This window comes from Neomonachus schauinslandi, chromosome 16 (assembly GCF_002201575.2).
Source record: "Neomonachus schauinslandi chromosome 16, ASM220157v2, whole genome shotgun sequence".
NCBI lineage: Eukaryota > Metazoa > Chordata > Mammalia > Carnivora > Phocidae > Neomonachus > Neomonachus schauinslandi.
In genome coordinates, this window is record NC_058418.1 from 14,957,578 (window position 1) to 14,982,857 (window position 25,280).

Genomic DNA, 25,280 nt, shown 5'->3' on the forward strand with positions numbered 1-25,280 from the left:
CCAGGTCAACTGATATCCTGTGACCCAAAGCCCCCAATCTTGGTCACACTGTTGTCCTTTCTCACATGGCCAACCATTACCCTAACATTATACAGGTGTGGCCAGTCCCTACCCTACATCACATTGTTAGATTATACTGTGTGACCTAAGGCTTCCAAGCAAACAAAGATTCAGGCATCACATTCCAAGGGCCCAGAGATTACCTCCCAAAAGTAGTAAAATGACCAGACCTCTCTTTGGCAAGGCCAAACTCTTGGCTATATAAATTCTGTCACTTCTGAATCTGTGACATTCTTTTGGTTCTGAAAAGCATTTAGTTTCCAACACTTGATTCCTTTTTTCCTTTCACTATCATCCTTGAAAGCATGCCTTTTCTTTTTATATTGCTTTCCCTCTCCTCAAGGAGTGGGCATTTCCTAAGAGTGCCATCTTTCATCTCACCATTTTCAAGAATCTTCCTTTCAATCAAAAGGCAATACTCTAACAGGGTCAGTCATGTTGTCAGTATGTTCCCACTCAAGATGGACCTCTATATTCATGGGATTAAGTTATCCATTTTCCAACACTACAACGTATCTCTCACTTTTCTCTCCCTAACTCTTCAGTCTAGTATGGACACCAGAGTTGATCTGCCTGTTTGGGGTATGTATTTCTCCACTTACATAGAAACTGAAGTTTATAGTAACCTCTAGCTTTGAATAAGGCTATAGGCATAGGCTGTTATATGCAGTTTTAATTGTTTTCCTTGTTGATTCATATGGTTTTTAAGGGATACTTGGGAAGATATAAGCCCTCTTAATTTCTTTCAATTCTTTCAAAATTATAAAGAGAAAATCCAGTGAAAATTGTGAGATATAAAAACTGACCCAAATATTTGGAAATGTCATATTTGGTAAAGGTGGCATCTTGTATCAGTGGGGAATATATGGACCTTTAAAAAGGTGATGATGGAATAAGTAGTCATTTGAAAAAATGAAAAAACTGGACTACTCCTCACAATATATCAGATTAAGCTCCAGATCAAGCTGCCTGTGAAATGTAAAAACTGAGGGGCGCCTGGGTGGCTCAGTCGTTGGGCGTCTGCCTTCAGCTCAGGTCATGGTCCCGGGGTCCTGGGATCGGGCCCCACATCGGGCTCCCTGCTCTGCAGGAGGCCTGCTTCTCCCTCTCCCACTCCCCCTGCTTGTGTTCCCTCTCTCGCTGTGTCTCTCTCTGTCAAATAAATAAATCTTAAAATGAAAAAACATATATATAAAATAAAATAAAATAAAATTACACTGAGAGAACAATGTCACTGGAAAATACCCAAAAGTTTGCCGGTATATTGCTGGACGACCTATGGGAAATCCAGTAATAAAATGCTGATTGAGTAAATGTACAACCTCAAAGGAGGGGAATTTAGCAATAACCAGGAAATTATAGAAGCATTTAACCAATGATCCAGTTGTCCTACTCCTAGTAATTCCTTTCAAAGATAAGCTAGCAGGGCACCTGGGTGACTCAGTCAGTTAAGCATCTGACTTTTTATTTCAGCTCAGGTCACGATCTCAGGGTCATGAGATCAAGCCCCACATCAGGATCCGTACTCCGTGTCTGCTTGAGATTATCTCTCCCTCTCTCTCTGCCCCTCCCCCCAATCACATGCACACACTCTCTCTCTAAATAAAATCTTTTGTAAAAAAGGAAAAAATAAAGCTAGGAACATCCCAAAAGATAAGTGCTGTTGAACTTTTTTATTTATATATTTTGTTGATTTTCCTTCTTAATAATTTCTAATTTTAGAATACTTCCACATTTTGTTGTTTCCCTGTAGACAATTATCTGCTAATCAATTTTTTGTTGCTTTTTAATGGTTAGACTTTTTACTTTTTTTCTCTAGTCTTAGTGCAATGCCTACAATCTAAAATAAATGTTGGATAGAAATAGGGACATCATTCTTTTTTCCTGATTTTTCCTTAAGGGCATACATTTTTAAACAACTTTGTTGAGATTTAATTCACATGCCATACAATTCACATTTTTAAGTGTACGAGTCCATGGTTTTTAGTATATTTACAGAATCCATTACCACAGTTTTAGAACATTTTCATTATTCCAAAAGAAAGCCTGCAACCATTGGTCACCATTCCTCCAGACATTTTCCAAAGCAACCACACCATTTTATATTCTCTCTTTATATTAATATTCTTTGTATATTTTATATTCTCACCAGTTGTGTGTGAGGGTTCTAATTTATTCACTTTTTTTTTTTTTTTAAGAGAGAGCACATGCATGTGAACGGGAGTGGGGGTAGGGGGTAGAGGGGCAGGGAGAGAGAGAATCTCAAGCAGGTTTGATGCTCAGGGCAGAGCCTACGCAGGGCTCCATCTCTTGACCCTGAGATCATGACCTGAGCAGAACTCAAGAACTGACTAAGCCACCCAGGGGCCCCTCTTCACATCCTTCTTAACACTTGTTACAATCTATCTTTTCTATTGTAGCCATTCCAGTCAGGGTGAGTGATATTGCTCTGTGGTTTTGATTTGTATTTTCCTGATGGCTTAATGATGTTGAGTACCTTGTCATTTGCTTAATAGCAATTTGTATATCTCCTTTAAAGAAATGCTATTCAGGATACTTTGTCCATTTTTAATTGGGTTGTTTAACTTTTTATTATTAGGTGGTAATGTATCTTTATATATGCTGGACACAAGTCCCTCATCAGAAAAATAATTTGCAAGAATTTTGCCCCATAATGTGTTTGGGTTGTCTTTGACTCTCTCTTGACAGTGTTCTTTGAAGCACAAAAGTTTTTAATTTTAATGAAGTCCATTTATCTACTTTTTGTTTTGTTGCTTGTGGCATATACAAATATAAATACATCTAAAGCACACTAATGTGCTTTCTTACAGTACATTTTAAAAGATGGAATAAACTATAAGAGAAAAAAGTGACTACTTTTTGAAGGAAGAGATGAAATTAAACCTTGTTTTGCATATTTGACTTTGGGGCCACATAAATACTTTATATAATTATAGGAAAAAATTAAATTTTAAAAGAGCAATCTCTAAAAATTAAAACAAATCTTTGATTCCAATTTGTGGCACATCTCAAGAAGAACTATTCCAAATGACTCTAGCATACAGTAATTGATTCCATATCCCCAGTGGAATATACCTTAAAGAACAAAAAGATTATAATAAACAAAGAAACAAACAAAAACAGAAAACTGTTTTCAGTAATCAAATCACTGAGTATTATTTTTGAGTGTTCTTTATAAAGTGTGGAAGAATCATAGTATTTATTCCATATTTTATAAAGTGTGGAATAAAGAACTGTCCTTTTTCTGTTCCATGATCTCATCCAGAACACATTACATTAACTCTCATATCTCTAGGCTCCTTGGGGTTGTGACATTTATTTTTTAATCTTCTAAAAGATACATATCTACTAGCTTTGTAAAGCCACAGAAACAATGATCAACCCTGTAGCAATGAATATCCTAGCACCTAGAATATAGTCTTGAAATGCCATTTCCCATTAATATGAAGGAGGCTTGAATCAGGAAATGGACAAGAACCTCTAACAGGGTAATAATGCTTGATTTTTGGTTTTGTTTACAATTTATGTTTACAATTTCAATTAAATTTAATTCAATACAATTCAGGTACTCCGGATCCCTGCCATAGGACAAGTCCTATTTGGGGCATTATTCAGCCAATGAGCTCAGTAACAGAGGGTAGAAATGCATAATGATAAAATAACACATATTAATATGAGTCTTCTGTTTTTCCTTTTCTAAACTCAAATTTAACTCCAATAAATTCCATCTACCCATTTCTTTTTCCTGAATAAGCTATCAAATTTATAAGAGGCCTTTTCACATAAAAGGTGAGGGTCTGATTTGAAATAGTACTAGAAATCTGACAACTGTTTAGAAACAAAGTAATAGCATTTCTCCTTCGTGGGTGTTACAGGAAATTTGATTTCCATTAAGTGTGTTTAGAAGGCAGGTATGTGGGCAGTGCTTGCTTAAAAATTGCAGCTGGCACCTACTCTCTGTAAAAATGAAATCATCTCTATTAGCGTTCACTAAATCAGATACTGAATTTCACCTTTTAAACTCTGCTCCTATTTGGTACACCCCTTGTCTCATTTTGGAAATAAAGTTTCATTGGAACTTAGCCACATCCTTTTGCTTATGTATTCTCTATGGCTGCTTTCACTCTACAACAAAGTTGAGTAGTTGCAACTGAGAATGTATGACCCATAAACCTAAAACATTAGCTAGATAGTCCTTTGCAGACAGTCTGTCGATTCCTGACTAAGAAGATCTACTGAAAACCAAGAAAGCTAGCAATGACTACTAAGATCAAGTCAAAAGGACCCCTGAGTCAACCTGAAAAGGCTCCAAATGGTCAAATATGGCACAATACTAACTTAAGTATACATAAATAACTGCAACAGATTGAAACACGTAAGTATCAAAATCCACACTGTTATAATGATAGTAAAAAATAACAATCACTGTTCCCCAGGAGAGAATGCTAGCAAACCATTATTTCATTATGATTCATTATTTCCTCATTTTGAAAACTGTTAAGTTAGGAGAAAAAAAATCTGTCTTGCCTACCTTAAGGAATCTGTACCTCAAGATAACCAATCAGTTCATACAGGGAATTTTCACTTTATATAATTATTCCCATTAAAGAATAGAGATATAATTAATTAGACTGTAACTATTTAGCAATCTCTAATGAAATAATAATAGAAAATATCACAAAAAGAGGCAAGCAGACATTATGTGCCTCTTCATGGAAGTATACACTAGGATCAATATAGTCATTTTGCCAAAAAAGGGGGGGAGTGGAAATGGAGGGAACACACTAAACCCGATGAAGCCTCTAGATCTAACCTTGAACTAGAGAAATATAGAAGAACATGTTAATGATGACAGATTGTGGGAAACTTTACTGGACAAATCACCCAGCTTCTTCAAGAAATACGTTGAAAGGAAAGAGAGAAAGAAAGAAAAAGAAAGAGGGGCGCCTGGGTGGCTCAATCGGTTGGGCATCTGACGCTTGGTTTCAGCTCAGGTCATGATCTGGTGGTCGTGAGATAGAGCCTGGAGTTGGTGTCGGGCTCCATGCTCAGCAGGGAGTCGGCTTCAGATTTGGTCTCCCTCTTCCTGTGCCTCTTCCCCCACTCACATGCTCACTCTCTCTCTCTTAATTAAACAAGAATAAGAAACTATAAATTTTTAAAAAGACTTTAAAAAGACTTATGAACCAATCACAATGCATGGATCTTATTTGGGCCCAGATTCAAAGAAATCTTAAAATTAAAAACAAAGTTATTTGCCCTGTGGGGAAATCTAAACTCTAACTTGGAAATCTGATATTAAGGAAATATTATTTATTTTTTTATGGAGATTAATGGTATTTGATTAAGTTCTTAAAAGACCATCATTGATATACACATTTATGGATGGAACGATACAGCTTCTGGTATGTGCCTCAAAATAATCCTTGGTAAGTAGAGGTACAGATTAAACAAGATCAGCCATGAGTCAGCCATTACTGAAACTGAGCAAAGTGGTGCACAGATGTTCACTGCTGCTTTGTCTATTTTTGTACATGATTGAATTTTTTACAATGAAGAGTTAAGGAAAATGCTGATCAGGGCTTAGTAAACTGATTTTACCACACACAAAAATCAGGTAACAACACCACAGCTTGAAAAACCCTGTAACAGCATATTAATAATTTCCTTAAACTTTCCAACAACCAGCAAAATACCTTGAATAAAACATAAAATCAGAAAATATTGTTAGAAAAGTGATAATACAAGGGACAACATAGCAAAAACTATGAAAATTTAAAGTCCACATAAACACTGTTGAAAAACTAGCATTCATTCTACCAACAAACTCATTGATAGGCTAAATGACATATATTCAAGGATATTTATCCCACCATTGTTTATAACAGCAAAAGACTAATAGCCATCTGAAAGTTCATTAATAAGGGTTAGTTCTTAAAATTATGGAATTATGTAATATCGTGCAGCCATAAAGTGAAGAAGTCAATCATGTACTAAAGGATATATAGAATTCCCCTGGAAGTACTCAAGAACCTAGGCACACTGGTTGCTTTCTAAGGAGGAAAAGCTCATATTTAGGGGCAGGGCTGGGAAGGAGAATTCACTGTATACTCTTCTGAACCTTTTAAATACTTAGAAGATGATCTCGTAAACAATGAAATTGAAAAGAAAATACTCAAAGTCAAGGCTTTCAAATTCCACTCTGAGAGATGTATTCCATTCCTTCAAAAATCTTAGAAAAAGACTAAGTATAAAAATGGAATTGAAATGTTTGCCCAGTGAATATGTGTACCTCAGGTCATAAGGAACAAAATGGAGTGGAATAACCTCATTGGGTCCATTCCTTCTTGGCCCCATTATTCTTTGGAATAGCCAGGCCCAAAGAGCAGAACACTAAAAGGATCCTTGTTATGGAGTTTCAAAAGAAAGAAAGCAATGTTCCCGTATTGTGAAAAACCAGAAAACACTTCAGAGACAGAAGAAAGAATAACAGCTTACCTTGGATAAAACTCTCAGTTGTCCAACAGCGGCTCTTCCCTTAGTCTCTGGTCACTTGTGTAAGACAAGTCCATTAATTGGCAAGACATAAAGAATTGTGAGACACCAAGCCTTTATCTGAGCCCAGACTAACTAGTTAGAAACAAGCAACTACTTCCACCCCACTCCCACCCCTCTTGAACTAAATAAACATTCAGAGGAAGGTCAGTGAGAGACTTGAGCAATGCTGCCCTCTCTGAGAACCAAAGTGCAAGTGGAGAATCCCCACAAGTCTCCCCAGGTGATTTCCTGAGGGAAGAGACTGGAATCTTACAACCCCAGCTTTTTTCCTCCTTTTTTCTCAGGCTCTCCCCTGAACTTGGGACTGTTTCTGGCTCTTAAATCTCAATATGAAATCAGGTTTGTGACTTGGAGATAAATTTCTTTATCTGGAATCTTTAATCTGGGATTCACCTTTCTATCTTCCCACATCAGACAGGGACATTTCCAGGGAACCTGGGCCCCCATGACTACAAGGAGAGGGGGCAGCTGTAACAGCACTCCAGCCAGTCTTAAGGCTTACTTGCTTCAAGTTAACACACTCCTTGCTTGCTGACTTAAGTCCCTTGATCTGTGACAGAACTAGTTTGCTTTCTTTGAGACAGGCAGACCACTGGCCTTCAGGAATAAAGAACGGGAACCTTCCCAGGCCACAGAGGTCAGCAAGTCTGTTTGAAGTCCCTTTAGTTCTCTGATTAGCCCAGCAATCTTTTAGCAAAATGTTTTTCTTTTTTAAGGTCACACAAATGATTTTACTGACCTCCCTCTGCGCATCTGTAGATTTTGCCCTCCTTTTCAGAAAAAACAGAGTATTCTTGAACAACCCCTGGGTACGAAGGAACAAGACCTTCTCGCACAATCCAGCAAAAAGCAGAGCACCAAGGAACTAGAATTTCTTGTACAACCTCCAAGGACCAAGATTAACTCTATAGCTGGCATCAAGTCTGCATGTCATCAAGAAATGTCACAGACCACTGCGCTCCCTTAACCGATTAAACCCCTTTAAAAATCTCTGGGCCAAAAATAAACAACAAAACGAAACAAAACAAAACAAAAAAAAGAAAATAAAAATAAAAATCTCTGGGCCAGGAAGAAACCTGAGTTGGCCTTTGGACAAGAGTCTGCCTCCTTCCCCAGTGGCCGGCCTTCCTTAAAAGGAATTTGATTCCTTTCCAGTCAGAACTCTTGAGTATTGGCCTTTCCAGCCACCGATAGGCCAATCTGGGTTTCCGCAACGCAGCCAGCCACAGAGACCCCACAACCACAAGCTTCCAGAAACCCTCAAACCCACAATTGGCCTCAGGGTGACCATTTCTCTATCATTGCTCCCTCCCCCCCCCCCCCCCCCCCATTCCGCCCCCAGCTAGACACAGCTGGGAGGGGCCGAACTCATAAAAAGTCAATGACACAACTAAAGGAGGAGTCGATCTCACAGCTTTACACAAGCACTCACACAGCTGGAGACACAATTACCACTCCTTCATGTGGTCACACATAATCATGCAGTCCCACAGGCACATTACGTCACACACACACACACACACACACTGACGTGTTAATGGCTGAGGCTCCGCACACAGCCGGTCTCGGTCCCCCGGCCTAAGACACGCCTCACCTTCAGCTTCCCCGGCGTTCCCCTCACGTTCCGCCAGACCTGAACGAACCCACGGGCCGAGCTTCCCGCGCCGGGGCGCTGTGCAGCTCGCTCCGGCACAACGGCGCTTACCACCTTAGAAGGAAGTGACGTCACTCCCGGAGGCCTCTGGAAAGTGTAGTCCAGAACACGAAAGACCCCCAAAGAGGTTCGACCCGAGTATTCCTCCCCCGGCGCCAGCCCTCGACCCCTGCTCCTCCACTCTCTACGGCGAAGCACTGCGACCGCGCAGTCCCGGCTGCGCACCCGGCAGCCCAACTCGCATTCAGCCGGAAGTTTATTTCCGCCCCGGGGACTTCTGGGACTTGTAGTGTGACCTAGGAGCCCTGGAGGGCGGAGCGGGGCGGTCAGGAACCCTCAGCCGCAGCTTGGAGCAGGCTGCGGTAGGTGCCGCCGCAGAGTCCAGAAGACCTGCGGGGGTTGGGGGCGATCGGAGTCTGACGAGAAGAGGAATGCCTGGGCCCTGACTGCAAGCCAGGCTTGTGGGGAAGGAGAGGGGGAGAGTGACGCTTTAGTGCTGGTCTGAGTGCGTTTGCTTCGGTTTATCATCTCGGGTGTGGTTGTGTTCCTATGCCTGAGACTGTTTCACGATTTCTTTTTTTTAAGATTTTATTTATTTATTTGACAGAGACAGAGACAGCGAGAGCAGGAACACAAGCAGGGGGAGTGGGAGAGGCAGAAGCAGGCTTCCCGCCGAGCCGGGAGCCCGATGTGGGACTCGATCCCAGGACCCTGGGATCATGACCTGAGCCGAAGGCAGTCGCTTAACCAACTGAGCCACCCAGGCGCCCTCACGATTTCTTTTTAAATAATAAAAAATAAGTTGGGTGTTTAAAGTACAGTTTTTGAATGCAACACACAAAAAAGTGTCCAAATCATTAGAGTAAAGCTGGATACATTTCCATAGATTGCTCAGACTTTGTGTACTCGTGTAGCATCCCAGAAGTCCCCTACCTGCCTCCTGTAAAGTCTCCATCTGATTTACAACAACATAGATTAGTTTTGCCTGATTTTGAACCTTACATAAATGTTATCATATTGTGTATACACTTTTCCCCCCTTTAGTCTGACTTCTTTTGACAAATATTTCGTTTGTGAGATTAATCTATAAAGTTTGTTTATTCTCATTGTTGACGGTACTTGGCTTGTTTTCAGCTTGGGGCTACTAGGAATAGTGCTCCATGAACATTCTTGTTTGTAGTCTTTTGCTTTGTATACGTGTCGTCTTGGTTACATATATATCTAGGAGGGGCGTTGCTGGGTCATAGGATACACATATATTTAGCTTTAGTAGATACTGCCAAACTGTGTTCTGAAGTGGTTTCCCAATTGCAGTTCCACCAGCTCTGTGTGATAGTTCCAATTGTTCTGCATCCTAACACACGTAATATTGTATGCCTTTTCTTTTTTAAACTTTCTGGTGGGTGTATGGTTGTTTTAATTTGAATTCCCCTGTTGTATACATTTGTATATCTTCTGTAACAGGCAAAGATACCCAACCAGCTTTAGCATTTATTGTGGACAAAGAGAAGGACCAAGAGGATCCCCTTGCAGAGGTCTGTGTTGTACATATTGATGTTGATACAACGCCTTCAATATTGCCTCTCCAAACCTTACCGTACCCTTTAAGAACAAATAGGAAGGGTGCCTGGGTGGCTCATTTGGTTAAGCCTCCAACTCTTGATTTCAGCTCAGGTCATGATCTCAGGGTTAAGAGATGGAGTTCTGCTTTGGCTCTGTGCTGAGTGTGGAGCCTGCTTAAGATTCTTTCTCTCGGGCGCCTGGGTGGCTCAGATGGTTAAGCGTCTGCCTTCGGCTCAGGTCATGATCCTGGAGTCCCGGGATCGAGTCCCGCATCGGGCTCCCTGCTCGGCGGGGAGTCTGCTTCTCCCTCTGACCCTCTTCCCTCTCCTGCTCTCTGTCTCTCATTCTCTCTCTCTCAAATAAATAAATAAAATCTTAAAAAAGATTCTTTCTCTCCCTCTCCCTTGCCCCTCCACTGCTTGCTTGTGTGCATGCTTGTGCACATGCACGCACACACACTCTCTCTCTCTAAAAAGAAAAAGAAAAAAGAACAAAAAGGAAAGGAGTAACAAAAAGGAGTAACAAAAAGGCAAAGGTCTGTCCTTCCTGAGGAGGGACCCAAACCACATGCACTAGTCAAAGTATGTTGGGGACTTGACAGTGACCAAGTCTGCCAAACATTTGAAGCACTTATGGACTTGGAACCTAAGTTACTATGATGCCAGGAAATGCCCTTGGTCATGGTCAGAAAAATTACTTGAACTGGATTTAGAAATAATTTTCCAATTGACAGTATAAACTTATAGGTGGGTTCTTTTGGGCCAGTATCAACTCAGGTGGTTGTGACTGATATTGCTGAATGTATTGTGGAAATAGATGTGTTAATTATAGGTAATAATTCTCTCGATCATAAGGGATGTTCCCAGTGGGGAAATGCCACAATTAGAATAATGGTTGTGGCACAAGGACACAACCCAGAGCCTATGAGACCTCTCCAGCGTAGTCACATAGTTACTGTGAAGCCGTACAGGAGACCAGGGAAGGGGATCAGGGGAGTAGAAGGGGTCAGAGGTCACTATAATGATCAAATAGCTAATGGAGGGCGCCTGGGTGGCTCAGTTGTTAAGCGTCTGCCTACAGCTCAGGTCATGATCCCAGGGTCCTGGGATCGAGCCCCACATCGGGCTCCCTGCTCAGCAGGGAGTCTGCTTCTCCCTCTCCCACTCCCCCTGCTTGTGTTCCTGCTCTCGCTGTGTCTCTCTCTGTCAAATAAATAAATAAAATCTTTAAAAAAAAAAAATAGCTAATGGAGGCAGAGGTGTTTAAAGAAACTATATCACATAATAGCCCTCAGTGACCGGGGGAAAAGCCGATATTATTTGGCACGTCACCATGGACTCCCACAAGCTCAATGTGGCAGTAATATACTGGCACATGCAGTTCCAGATTTAACAATCATAGAATCCATAATGCAGACCGAAGGTCTTGTTTTGCAGTTGTAGACATTGCTAATGCTTTCTCAGCATCCCATTGCCTCCTGAAGATTAGCGCCAATTTGCCTTCATAGGTTCTAATTACCTTTATTTTATCATGTTGCCATAGGTTATCCTAAACTCTCTATAATTTATCACTAGTGGATAGGCTTAGCCCTAAAAAAAAAGCTGAAATATCACCAGATATGTCTTGGTACCCTTACATCGATGGCATTATTCTGACTGAAAGGGCTAAGGACAGCGTGTAGACTGCCTTTCTTTCTTCTTTTTTTTTTTTTCTTTTTAAAGATTTTATTTATTTAACAGAGAGAGACACAGCGAGAGAGGGAACACAGGCAGAGGGAGTGGGAGAGGGAGAAGCAGGCTTCGCGCCGAGCAGGGAGCCCGATGTGGGGCTCCATCCCAGGACCCCGGGATCATGACCCGAGCCGAAGGCAGACGCTTAACGACTGAGCCACTCAGGCGCCCCTAGACTGCCTTTCATGAGATGAGTCAATATATGAACCAGAGCTGGAAGATTAACATCCCAACAAGATACCTGGGCTAACCACGCAAGTAAGCCACTTGGGAACCGTGTGGGCTGATGCTCAGAGAAAAAGCCCTGACCTTGCTAAAGAAAAACTGTTGATCTTAATACCTCTAGCAAACAAAAATGAGGCACAACATCTGCTGGCTTGTTCCGGTGTTGGAGGCTCTCCATACCTCACACGAGGATGAGAATGTTGCTGAACTCATCGCATCGGATCGCTCAAAAGAGGCCCTGTCACGCTGTAGGCGCAGCCGTGTCAGATGCGGTGTCTGGCCCAGCACTTTGGACTTCTTGCGAGCTTTGGAACACTAACATTCCTGAGTATTCCTGGGCCTGGTTCATGCACTTACCAGCTAAGGTAAAGGGAGGTGGGATGTAGTAGACCACTGCCACTGGGCAGCCTCAGAGAAAACTGCTTAAAACTGTGTGTGGCAAAGAGAATTCTGCATAAGGGGAGGCGCTGTAGGCTGTTGTGCTCCCCTGGAAAATATTCCCCCAAATGCACCTTGCGACATTTTCACTGATTCATGGGCAGTAGCCAATGGACTGGCAATGTGGTGTGGTGCCTGGCAGTGGGACAACTGAATGATCAAATTTTAGCCTCTTTGGGGATGAAGCGTTATGATAGCAGACTGCACAAGACCCACATCCTGTTTGTGACCATGTGGATGCCCAGGGTAAAGGACCTTACAAAGATGAACATCAACGGAATCCACAAGACAATCAGATAAGGACCCAGGTAAGGACCATAGCCACCTGGACACACCATCACACAGGGCATGCGAATTTATCATTCGTGACTAAGCCTAAAAATAAGACACAGTGATTCCAGCACATGAGGTCAAGAAAGCCCAGCAAATATGCCCAGGCTGTCAGCTATGCAGCTGAGTAGCAGAGAGAACTCTGGGACCAATAACCAAGGATACCAAACCTGGCCAGTGCTGGAAAATAGACCATATGGGCTCTCTACCCTCCACCTACGGGTACTGCCGAGTGTTGATGACAATAGACACCTTTTCAGAGTCCAGTACTTCCATCCCTGTCCACAGAGCACATGGGCAGCCATACTATTCAGGGGTTTTAGATGGACAGTGTTATGTTGTTATCTATTTGTATTCCCTAAACATATCCAGTCAGACAACAGTGCCACCTTACAACAACAACAACAAATATGCAGCAGTAGGCAGCAAGGGGGGATATTCATTGGAACTTTCATGGCCATGTCATACCTAGGCAGCAAGTGCTGTTGAAAGATGAAATGGACTCTTGAAAGAGAAATTGGAAAAGATAATCGGACAGCCAAGCCCCACTCCCCGTGGAGCACACACTTTAGACAGGCCATTTGGGCTCTAAATGTGGCAATTCCCCCAAAATGGTAATTTTCATTTAAATAGAATGTGTATGAACTCTACACCTGAAACTAATGATGTACTATATGTTGGCTAATTGAATTTTAAATAAAATGTTTGATTATAAGGAAGAGGAGGGAAGAGGTCGAGTTGGCTCTAAGAACTCAACCCACATAATCAACTTCTCGCTCTACATTTTTTCCTCCCACACTTACCCCTGGAGAACAGGGGGTTGGGAAACTCTAACCTAGTGCTTCTTTTGTCTACTGGCTGTCCTTATTGGATTTGGCAATTATGGATATTGATGACAATGATCATGAATATGAGGTGATGACTGCTAAGGTAATGTTTGCTGGCATACACATCAGGGTGGGGACGCCGTTCTAGGATGGTCCAAGGTATACAAAGAAACCACAGAGGCACTCAGGGACCAGTTGTGTGGTGTAAGACATGGGGAAGGTTGGAAAAAGAATGAAGTGATTGCTGCAGAGACGGGTGGGGGACCAATCATATAGTTGTAGAAAAAAAGGCACAACTCTCTGTGGGGAGAGAGCACTTTAGACCCTTTGAGGTCTGGGTAGAGTTAAGGACCAGTGATCCTTCTCAGCTCTTATCCCTGCCTGGCATTTGGCCAATTTATCTCAAACTGCCACCATCACCTCAACTTAACTGTTGACCAGTAAGTGATAAACGCAACAACTACTAACTTCAGAAAGTAAGAGCCTCCACTTGAGATGACAGAACAAGGCTATCATTCTGGACACTGATATGATTTTCTTTAACCTGTTCTCAGACTCTCTTCTTGTTTTTCAGACTATTGATGGTTCTAAACGCTCTAAGATGAGTGGTAATGACGATTGTATTGCCCTGGACTTCCTGCTGGCCAGTACAGCCGATACATGGGCAATTTCTAACATTTCTTGCTACAGTTGATCAATGAATAAGAAAAAACAGAGCAACCCATTTTCACCTTAGAAAGTAATGCGGCTCTCTAAGGTTGATCCTGATAGCAGCTGGGGCATATTTAGCTGACTTGGCCCCAAATTGGAAGTTGTAGTTGTGGTCACTATGTTGCTTAAGACAACGGAACATATTTGGTCCAAGCCCCTATCTGTAAAATTAATTAGAGTAGCCCATGGGGTAGCGTGCAATCCTGAGAATGCTTAGCTGGATACTGAAAGGTCAGAGGGTAGTGTTGTAGGGAACAGCCCCACCATGGCAACATGGCCACCTTGCATGTACCCATGCAGGCAAAGGCTAGAAATATAGCTTATTTGAGTCTTGGCAGAATGTCTTATGATTCTCCCCAAACATGAGAGAAAGGGAGGCCATTAAGGAGCTGCTACAAGATCATCTCCCATATGCCACTATATGTCAGACATTGGGAGACTGTTTTGTGATAGTTTCTCATCACCATTCAGGTTCTGGTGAAGTATGGGGCTTTCTTCCCAACCTCACCCCTCAGAATAGAGCTGAAACAAAACAAAACAAAACAAAAGTTATTATAAAAATATTGAAAAAAATATTGAACTGCTTAGCTGCAGTCTAGGACTGACTCCTCAGCAACTGGGGATACCCCATTCAGTCACCTGGCCCCTTTGGCTTAATCCAGGTGTTAACTGGCCTTAGTTCTCACTTAGTGGATCTGGAGAAAAATCTACTTCCAAGCTCATTCTTTTTGGCAGATTTCAGTTCCTTGTGTTGCGCGACTGAAGTCCCTATTTCCTTAGGCTGTGAGCTGGAGACCACTCTCAGATATTTTCCAAATGGCCCCCACAGGCAATTCACAACATGTATGTTTGCTTTCTTTCAGGCCAGCTAGAACACATCTCTCTGACTTCCTTTTTTGCTAGTAGTCAGAGAAAACACTGTTTTTAAAGGGCTCATGTTAGATTAGGTGAGGCCAACCCAAATAAACTATCTTAAGGCCTCTGATTAATCACTTTAAATACATTCACAAAATCTCTTTTGCCATGTATTATAACATTATCAAAGAAGTAACAGCGGGGAGTGTTTATCATGGGGTCCTTCTTAGAATTCTACTTACTGCAGCTATGGTAATCAGAACAGTGTTGTATTTGTACAAGGATAAAACATGGACAAAGGGAATGAAATAAAAAAAAAATAAAAAGATAGCCACTTTTTAGAAAAATACAACATTAACTCAATGGAGAAAGGATAGTCTTTTCAGTAAATGGTGCTGGAACAATTAGACATCCACAAGGGAAAAAAAGAATCTTTATCCTTACCTTACATAGTACACAAAATTAATGCAAGATTTTCTTTGACAAAATGCCTAATGTGAAGTTTTCACTTAGCTGTAAAATTAAGATAATATAACTTTAAAAGAATACATATGTAGAAAAACATCTTCATGTTGTTGGGAAAAGGAAAGATTTATTAAACAGAACATAATAAGTATGTCCTATTATGGTTTACAAATCCATAAAAGAAAAAGTAAGTAGGACTTCATTAAAATTAAGAAATATCATTCATCAAATGACACAATGAAGAGAGTGAAAAGATAAACCACAGACTTGAAAAAGGCCTTTGTAATACATTATAGACTTGTATTATAAATATAAAAACAACTCTCCTACAAATCAATGAGAAAAAGGTGACAAACAACCCAATAAAAGCGGGCAACAGGCTTGCACAGACACTTCACTAAAGAGTATATTTAAATGGCATAGGAAAGGATGCTAAAGGTCAGTACTTCTCAGAGAAATGCAAATTAAAACTGCAATTTAATCTACTACATACCTAGTAAAATAGTTAAAATTGAAAAGACAGGGGCACCTGGGTGGCTCAGTCAGTTAAGCATCTGCCTTCAGCTCAGGTCATGATCAGGTCCTGGGATTGAGCCCTGTGCAGGCTCCCTGCTCAGCAGTTCCCCCCAACCAAATAAATAAATACAATATTTAAAAAAGAAAAATAAATAAAATTGAAAAGACATTATCAATTGTTGATGAGGATATGAACCAAATAGAATTCTCATACATTGCTAGTGGGAATGCAACATACTACAGCCACTTTGCAAAACTGGCAGCATGTGGAAGGCAAGACAATGTCCCCACAAAGATGTTTACAGCTTGGATGTAAAACAGGGTTCTCCAGTAAAACAGAACCACTAGAGACCATATATATATTCTGTCAACTGAGAATTTTATGCCCCAAAAATATCTTCCAAAAATTAAGATTAAGTACTTATTTTGACAAAGAAAAGCTGAGATAATTGACTAGCAGGAAACCTGAACTAAATAAATGCTAAATGAAACTTTACAATCCCTATACCCAACATGGGGTGCAAACTCATCAACCCAAGATCAAGAGCCACATGCTCCACCAACTGAGCCAGCCAAGTGCCCCAAAGAAAATGTATGATGTAAAAACAAAATTATACCAAATGGGTCAACGCTTTTTTTTTTAAAGATTTTATTTATTTGACAGAGAGAGACACAGTGAGAGAGGAAACACTAGCAGGGGGAGTGGGAGAGGGAGAAGCAGGCTTCCTGCCAAGCAGGGAGCCCGATGTCGGGCTTGATCCCAGGACCCGGGGACCATGACCTGAGCCGAAGGCAGACGTTCAATGACTGAGCCACCCAGGCGCCCCTGGATCAACACTTTTAAAAAGAACCTTTTGGACTTTATTAAAGTATAGAAATATTGTTCAACTTTTTTGGAATGAACAATCACCTAGATTTTCCTGAATAGATCTGTGAATTGAAATGACCAATTTATTCAGGATGTTACACAAATATTCATATTTGTTACCGGAAGTTTTGTCTTGCCCTTTAAATGTAAAATCAAGGTTATGCAAGAATCATAAAATTAAATGTCAAGCTTGATGTTTAGATAAACTAGGAGGAGCTCCTCAAAATTTTGGGAATTTTACCTATAAAAAAGTTCAGGTACAGGGCACCTGGGTGGCTCACTTGGTTAAGCATCGGACTGTTGATTTTGGCTCAGGTCATGATCTCAGAGTCCTGAGAGTGAACCCTGTGTCAGGCTCCCTACTCAGTGGGGAGTCTGCTTCTCTCTCTCCCTCTGCCCCTACCCCTGCTTGTGTGTGCTCTCTATCTCTCTCTAAAATAAAAAAAAATAAATCTTAAAAAAAAAATCAGGTACTAGATATGTCTCCTGAGGCAAGGGAAACAAAAGTAAAAATAAATGATTAGAACTTCATCAACCGTAAAAAGCTTCTGCACAGCGAAGGAAACAATCAAGAAAACTAAAAGGCAACCTATGGAATGGGAGAAGATAATTGCAAATGACATACCCAATAAAGGGTTAGTTTCCAAAATATATAAAGAACTTAAACAACTCAACAGCCAAAAAACCGAATTATCCGATTTTAAAAATGGGCAGAAGACATGAATAGACATTTTTCCAAAGAAGCCATACAGATGGCCAACAGACACATGAAAAGATGCTCAACAACACTCATCATCAGGGAAATACAAATCAAAACTACGATGAAATATCACCTCACACCTATCAGAATGGCTAAAATCAACAACACAAGAAACAACAGGTGTTGGTGAGGATGTGGAGAAAGGGGAACACTCTTACACTGTTGGTGGGAATGCAGACTAGTGCAGCCCCTCTGAAAAACAGTATGGAGGTTCCTCAAAAAGTTAAAAAGAGGGGCACCTGGGTAGCTCAGTTGGTTAAGCATCTGCCTTCAGCTCAGGTCATGATCTCAGGGTCCTGAGATCGAGCTCCGCATTGGGCTTTCTGCTCAACAGGGAGTCTACTTCTCCTTCTCCCTCTCCCCCTCCTTCCCCACTCATGCTCTCTCCCTATCTCTCAAATAAATAAAAAAAATCTTTTTAAAAAGTTAAAAATAGAGCTACCCTATGATCTAGCAATTGCACTGGTAGGTATTTACCCAAAGAATATAAATTGAAAGGATACATGCACCCCTACGTTTATAGCAGCATTATCGAAATAGCCAAATTATGGAAAGAGCCCAAATCGACTGATGAATGGATAAAGAAGAAGTGATATATGTATATCACTTATATATTAATATATATAAAAATATAAATAATGGAATATTACTCAGCCATGAAAAAGAATGAAACCTTGCCATTTGCAATGATGTGGTTGGAGCTAGAGAGTAGCATGCTAAGTGAAATGTCAGAGAAAGACAAATACCATATGATTTCACTCATACGTGGAATTTAAGAAACCAAAGAAGCATAGGGAAAAAAGGAGAGAGGAAAACCAAGAAATAGACTCTCGACTATAGAGAATAAACAGATGGTTACCAGAGGAGAGGTGGGTGGGGGGATGTGTTAAATAGGTGATGGGGATTAAAGAGGGCACTTGTGAGGAGCACTGGGTATTGTATATAAGTGATGAATCACTAAATTGTACACCTGAAGCTAATATTACACTATATGTAACTAACTGGAATTTATTTTTTTTTAAGATTTTTATTTATTTATTTGACAGAGAGAGAGACAGCAAGAGAGGGAACACAAGCAGGGGGAGTGGGAGAGGGAGAAGCAGGCTTCCCTCGGAGCAGGGAGCCCAACGCGGGGCTTGATCCCAGGACCCTGGGATCATGACCTGAGCCGAAGGCAGACGCTTAACGACTGAGCCACCCAGGCGCCCCACTAACTAGAGTTTAAATAAAAACTTAAAAAAAAGATCAGGTGGTTTCTTTAGCTATGGGCAATTTATTTAGTTTTTATTGAACTAGTGGATGTTCATATTCTCTTGACTGAGTTCTGGAGATTTGTTTTTGAAGAATATCATGCATTTTACTTTTCTGAAATTATTAGCAAAAAGAGTGTATCTCTTACCCATAAAATCTATAATTTGTAGTAACATCAATTTCTCAGTCCTAATGCTTATCTTTTTTTTGCCAAAATTGCTACATTGTTAATCTTTTAAGAAACACTATTTGTGGGGTGCCTGGTTGATGCAGACAGTTAAGCATCCAACTCTTGGTTTCAGCTCAGGTTCCAATTTCAGGGTTGTGTTATCGAGCCCTTTGTTGGAGTCTGTTTGGGACTCTGCCCCACCCCTTCTTTCAAGAGCCTTTTTAAATGCAATTAAACACACACACACAAACACTATACATACAATGTATATATCTATATATAGATATGAAGATTAATATACATATTAAGTAGAAACATAATACTGCTTTCAAACTTATGTATTTCACTTCAAGTATGGCAAAATGGGATGACTAAGATAACTGTCATCGGTGTATAATGAGGAGTAAATGAGTTATGAATGCATGAATGTAACTAGTGAATTGTTTAGTGTTAGTATTTTCTTCATCTATTTTATTTATGGAATGGTGTTTAACCATAAGAGACACTCCATACTGGAAAAGAAAAAACTTAAAACCAAAATAAAGATGTTAAGATGTAGTAAGCTCTTCCTAGAGAATTCAATCTTTATGCTGATCATAACATTTATACCAGAGAGAAAGTGTATATAAAGTTCTATGGGATGGTGGAGATCACAACTGTCACAGCATAATGAGGTTTATTACAAAAAGTATAATATAGAACACATTATCTGACTGATAAGAGAACACACTGGGTAGCCAAAATATCTGAATACTGATTCGATTCTCGTCTAAGTTACCCTTTTATTGAGGATGAAATCAACACAACTGCCAACAGTGGTAAATTCAGGGGAGAAACTAGGGAAAGGGAAATAGGCAAACGGGAGTTTAGTTTATCTGCAATGTTTAAAATTTTGTGCCTGGGTGGCTCAGTCGTTAGGCGTCTGCCTTCGGCTCAGGTCATGATCCCAGGGTCCTGGGATCGAGTCCCACATCGGGCTCCCCGCTTGGCAGGAAGCCTGCTTCTCCCTCTCCCACTCCCCCTGCTGTGTTCCTGCTCTCGCTGTCTCTCTCTGTGTCAAATAAATAAAATCTTTAAAAATAAATAAATAAATAAAAAATAATAAAATTTTGTAAGTATAAGACATCCATAGATTATTTCAGAAATAAAAAATAGAAAAAGGAGACAAGTATACAAAATGCAAACAGGATGTTGAAAGAAGCATTGTTTATAAGGCAAAATTTAGAAGGCAAACATTTTATCAAAATAATAGTAGAGCCACAGAGATAAACACTAACTCTATTCCAATAAGGACAGTGTTATAATATTTAATAACTTGGAAAACTGTTCATGATACATTTTACCATAGAAAAAGTAATTTATGAAATGGAGTTTCTTTTTTTTTTTTAAAGATTTTATTTATTTATTTGACAGAGAGAGACAGGGAGAGAGGGAACACAAGCAGAGGGAGTGGGAGAGGGAGAAGCAGGCCTCCCACAGAGCAGGGAGCTTGATGTGGGGCTCGATCCCAGGACCCTGGGACCATGACCTGAGCCGAAGGCAGACGCTTAACGACTGAGCCACCCAGGCGCCCCCTGAAATGGAGTTTCTTTTAAACATTACTGAAAGGATTTGTGTTGATAATTTTGAGAGTGGGTATTCTAACAGTTGACAGAAATAAAGGTTTCTTTGTGTTTTTTGAAATAATCTGAAAAATTTACAATAAAATGTTAATATTAAAAGGAATTCTCTTCAAAAAGGCAGTATAGGGGCGCCTGGGTGGCTCAGTCAGTTAGGCATCTGCCTTTAGCTCAGGTCATGATCCCAGAGTCCTGGGATCAAGCCCCGCATCGGGCTCCCTGCTCAGTGGGGAGCCTGCTTCTCCCTCTCCCTCAGCCTGCAGCTCCCCCTGCTTGTGCTCTCTCTCTCTCAAATAAATAAATATAATATTTAAAAAAAAGGCAGTACAGTTTTATTTGTATTAAGATACAAAAAAAGTAAAAATAGGGCGCCTGGGTGGCTCAGTCGTTAAGCGTCTGCCTTTGGCTCAGGTTATGATCCCAGGGTCCTGGGATCAAGTCCCACATCAGGCTCCCTGCTCGGCGGGAAGCCTGCTTCTCCCTCTCCCACTCCCCCTGCTTGTGTTCCTGCTCTCGCTGTCTCTCTCTCTGTCAAATAAATAAATAAAATCTTTAAAAAAAAAAAAAAGTAAAAATAACAAAGACGGTACAGGTATAATTACAGATATATAAATATGTATATACATATATAAACATATACATATGAATGATATTTAAATTGTTGCCCTGAAACTTAACTTTATAAAAAAAAACTTATATAAATTAGAATATATCACCAAAATGGCAGGAAAAGCAACTGGAAAGGATAAGTAGTGATAGGTTCAAAATCCTGGCCAAAAAGAAGTCAATCCAGAACTGTAAGCACAATTAACAATTTTATTTTTTTATTTATTTTATTTTATTTATTTATTTATTTTTAAAAGATTTTGTTTATTTATTTGAGAGACAGAGAATGAGAGACAGAGAGCAGGAGAGGGAGGAGGGTCAGAGGGAGAAGCAGACTCCCCGCTGAGCAGGGAGCCCGATGCAGGACTCGATCCCGGAACTCCAGGATCATGACCTGAGCCGAAGGCAGTCGCTTAACCAACTGAGTCACCCAGGCACCCCTTATTTTTTTATATTTTTAAAAAAGATTTTATTTATTTATTTATTTGACAGAGAGAGACACAACGAGAGAGGGAACACAAGCAGGGGGAGTGGGAGAGGGAGAAGCAGGCTTCCCGCAGAGCAGGACCCTGGGATCATGACCTCAGCTGAAGGCAGACCCTTAACGCTTAACGAATGAGCCACCCAGGCGCCTCAAGCACAATTAACAATTTTAATGACCAGTAAATATAAGTAAGGCAAAAATACCTAGAGTTAAATTAGGAAAAGTAAAATGAAATTCTAGGATTATTCCTTGATAAATCCTCTGATATTTAAGGTTGACATGCACCAAAGTTTTCGTTTTCTTCCTTCACAGTCATAAATTCCTGATATTCAGGAGTGAACTTCTGATGATCTTCTGATATTTACTATATTCTTAGGCAATTTAGGCTGTAAAAAGCAAATAAAAGGCTCTTCATACTAATTATAGGATCTAACCAGCATGAAGTCCTATCTCAAATTAGATGAAATTCATAATTAAATGCCTTTCCCATAGATTATTTTCAGAGCGTCTTACCAGCATGATCTTTCCGATATTGATTAAGATTTGAACTACATAAAAAACCTTCCCACATTCTTTGCATTCATAAAGTTTTTCACCATTTTGAATTCTCTGATGTTGAGAAAGGTCTGAGGAACAATGAAAGGCCTTTTTACACTCCTTACAGTCAAAGCATCTCTCACCAGTATGAATCCTCTGATGCCGGATAATGGCAGGGCTACTACTAAAGGTTTTCCCACATTCCTTACATTCGTAGGGTTTCTTACCCATATGAATTCCCCAATGTTGACTAAGGCGTGAAGGGTGATAAAAGGCCTTTCCACATTCTTTACACACATGTGGTTTCTCACCAGTGTGAATTCTCTGATGTTCTGTAAGTATAGAACTATTACAAAAAGTCTTTCCACATTCGGTACACACATATGGTTTCTCACCTGTGTGAATTCTCTGATGTTCTGTAAGTTTGGAGCTGCAACAAAAGGCCTTTCCACAATCTTTACATATATAGGGTTTTTCACCAGTATGAACTCTCTGATGTCGGTTAAGGGCTGAGCAACTTCCAAATGCCTTAGCACAGTTTTTACATTCATAGGGTTTCTCCCCAGTATGAATTCTCTGATATATAAAAAAAATACAATGCACTCTTAAAGGCCTTGCCACATTCCTTACATTCATAGGGTTTTTCACCAGTATGCATTCTCTGATGCCTTTTAAGATCTGAGGAATAATGAAAGACTTTGTCACATTCTTTACACATATAAGCTTTCTCACCAGTGTGAATTCTCTGATGTTCTGTAAGTATTGAACTGCTATGAAAGGCTTTTCCACTCTCCTTACATATATATGGTTTCTCACCAGTGTGAATTCTCTGATGCAGAGTAATGGCTGATTTACTACTATAGGCTTTTCCCCATAACATACATTGATAAGGTTTCTCACTTGCATGAAGTCTCCAATGATAAGTAAGGTCTGAGGAATGATAAAAAAAAATCCCACCTTCCTTAACTAGACAGGGTTTCTCACACGTGTAAATTCCCTGATGTGATAGAAATACTGAGCCAGTACCAAAGGCTTTTCCACATTCTTTACCTTCATAGATTTTCTCCTCAGTATGAATACAGTATGTGCACAGTATAAGGCCCTATCACATTCCTTATGTTCAGTTTTCACCGGTGAACATGATCGGATGCTGAGTATGTTTTGAACCTCTACTAATAACCTTCCCATATTCCTTATGGTTCCTGAACTTCTGGCCAGTATCAATTCTCTGATGTGTAGTTAGTTGTAAGTCATGTACAAAAGCTTTCTCACAGTTCTTGCATTCATAGTCTTTCTCTTCCATATATGATTTTTGATATGGAGATGTGTTATGACTGAAAATGTATATATTTTCATAGTTGAAAATAACTTGATTAAAATTTTTCTCATGAGATCCTTGTTTTTTGTCAGTCTTTCTTTTACATTCCCAGTCATTCTGTAACAGGAACACTCAAGTCCATGTTTTTTAAGACTTCCCAATATAAACCACTGGGGTGATTCTATTTCATAAACTTCCTTCTTCAGAGATAATTCCTTGGTTTTACACCAAGATTCATGTTCTGAAAGAAAGCATAATAGAAAACGTTCACTTTTTTCCCCCTGGAAGAAATGAAACTTTTATGGTATAAATAGGGGAATTAATTTGAAATTAATATATGAGATGTAAATGATTTATACAGTGATCAAATATACTGGTGGCATTTGATAAATGCACAAAGCACATGAATTGATGGGAAGTCATACTGGATGATGAGGTGATTAGGAAATTTTAAATGGATAATTTCCAAATTTTGAAACAAATTAAAACTACAAGGAGGTAACATTTTTCAACCGTCAGAATGGCAAAAATCTAAATGTTTGACAACATATTCTTTCAGGAAGCTAAGGAGAAACAGGTTCTCTCATTCATTACTAGTTGGATGACAATATGGTATACCCACTGTGGAGGAGGCTTCAGCATTCCCTAACCAAATTACATATTTACTTACTCTTTTATAAACTAGCAATCTGAGTGACATGACTCAACTCTCAAGATATACTGACATAAATTTTAAAAGATTTACATACAATGCCATTCAGTGAAGCACAATTTATAATAACAATTACTGGAACCAACCCAAATGTCCATTCTCAGATAATTGGCTGAAAAACTATGGTGCATCTACTAAGTGGAATATATTTTCCAACTATAAAAAAGGAATGAGGAAAACCCTTTTTTTAAGGATTTTATTCATTTATTTGAGAGAGAAAGAGAGCAGGAGTTAGCACAAGCAGGAGCGCAAGTTAGAGAGCACAAGCAGGGGGAGCAGCAGAGAGAGTGGGAGAAGCAGACTCCCCACTGAGCAGAAAGCCTGATGTGGGGCTCTATCCCAGGACCCTGAGATCATGGCCCAAGAGGAAGGCAGCTATTTAACCAACTGAGCCACCCAGGCACCCCTGAATGATGAAAATCCTTATACCTCCCTGAAGTTATCTCCCAGACATACTGTTAAGTGAGAAAAGGAAGGTGGACTAAATTGTATATAGCATGCTGCCATGAAAATAAGAAAGGGAGGTTAAGAAGATATATACAATTGCTTTTATTTAGAAAAAAAAATGGAAGGGTAAACTCACTGGAGAGAGAGATGGAGAACAATGTACAATAGACTGGGATAAAAGCTAGACTTCCCTGAATATACACTATTTTATGGATTTGCCATTGGAATCTTGGAAATATTCCATATAATTATAAAACAAAATCAAAAGAAACCTCAAACTAGCAAAAACAAATTAAACATGATTTTAGTTTTGTAATCAATTTGGTACACTCCAAGTAGAACTATTGGTGATCATTTCAAAATTCAGAAATCTACCTGTATAGCACCAGTGGATCATAACCCATAGTTCCAACAAAGAAGCAAGGATGTGAGAACTTGCATGACTAGATACCAAGCTGTGTACCACAGTCAATTTTATTTCAAACCCCATAGTGAAGAAAAAACAGTAACTGTAATTGAGCACAGAAGGGGCCTAGAAGGTACTTGCAATGTTCTA

General features: G+C 40.0%; 2 protein-coding genes across 2 annotated transcripts in view; both read right to left on the bottom strand.

Annotated features, from left to right (window-relative positions):
* Positions 1 to 12,855, bottom strand: part of LOC110590217 (zinc finger protein 383-like) — a 34,056-nt gene extending 21,201 nt beyond the window's left edge. Inside the window, exons 1-2 of the mRNA XM_044911379.1 lie at positions 12,800 to 12,855; positions 8,234 to 8,510 (exon numbers count right to left, since the gene is read on the bottom strand). Coding sequence (XP_044767314.1) covers positions 8,234 to 8,510; positions 12,800 to 12,855 — 333 coding nt within the window. The remainder of the gene's footprint in view (positions 1 to 8,233; positions 8,511 to 12,799) is intronic.
* Positions 12,856 to 22,039: 9,184 nt separating this feature from the next.
* LOC123323263 (zinc finger protein 501-like) lies at positions 22,040 to 23,550 on the bottom strand. Its single transcript, XM_044911380.1, is given in 4 exon segments — positions 22,040 to 22,096; positions 22,224 to 22,829; positions 22,831 to 23,177; positions 23,379 to 23,550. Coding segments are annotated over 4 exon segments (1,182 nt in total).
* Positions 23,551 to 25,280: the final 1,730 nt, after the last annotated feature.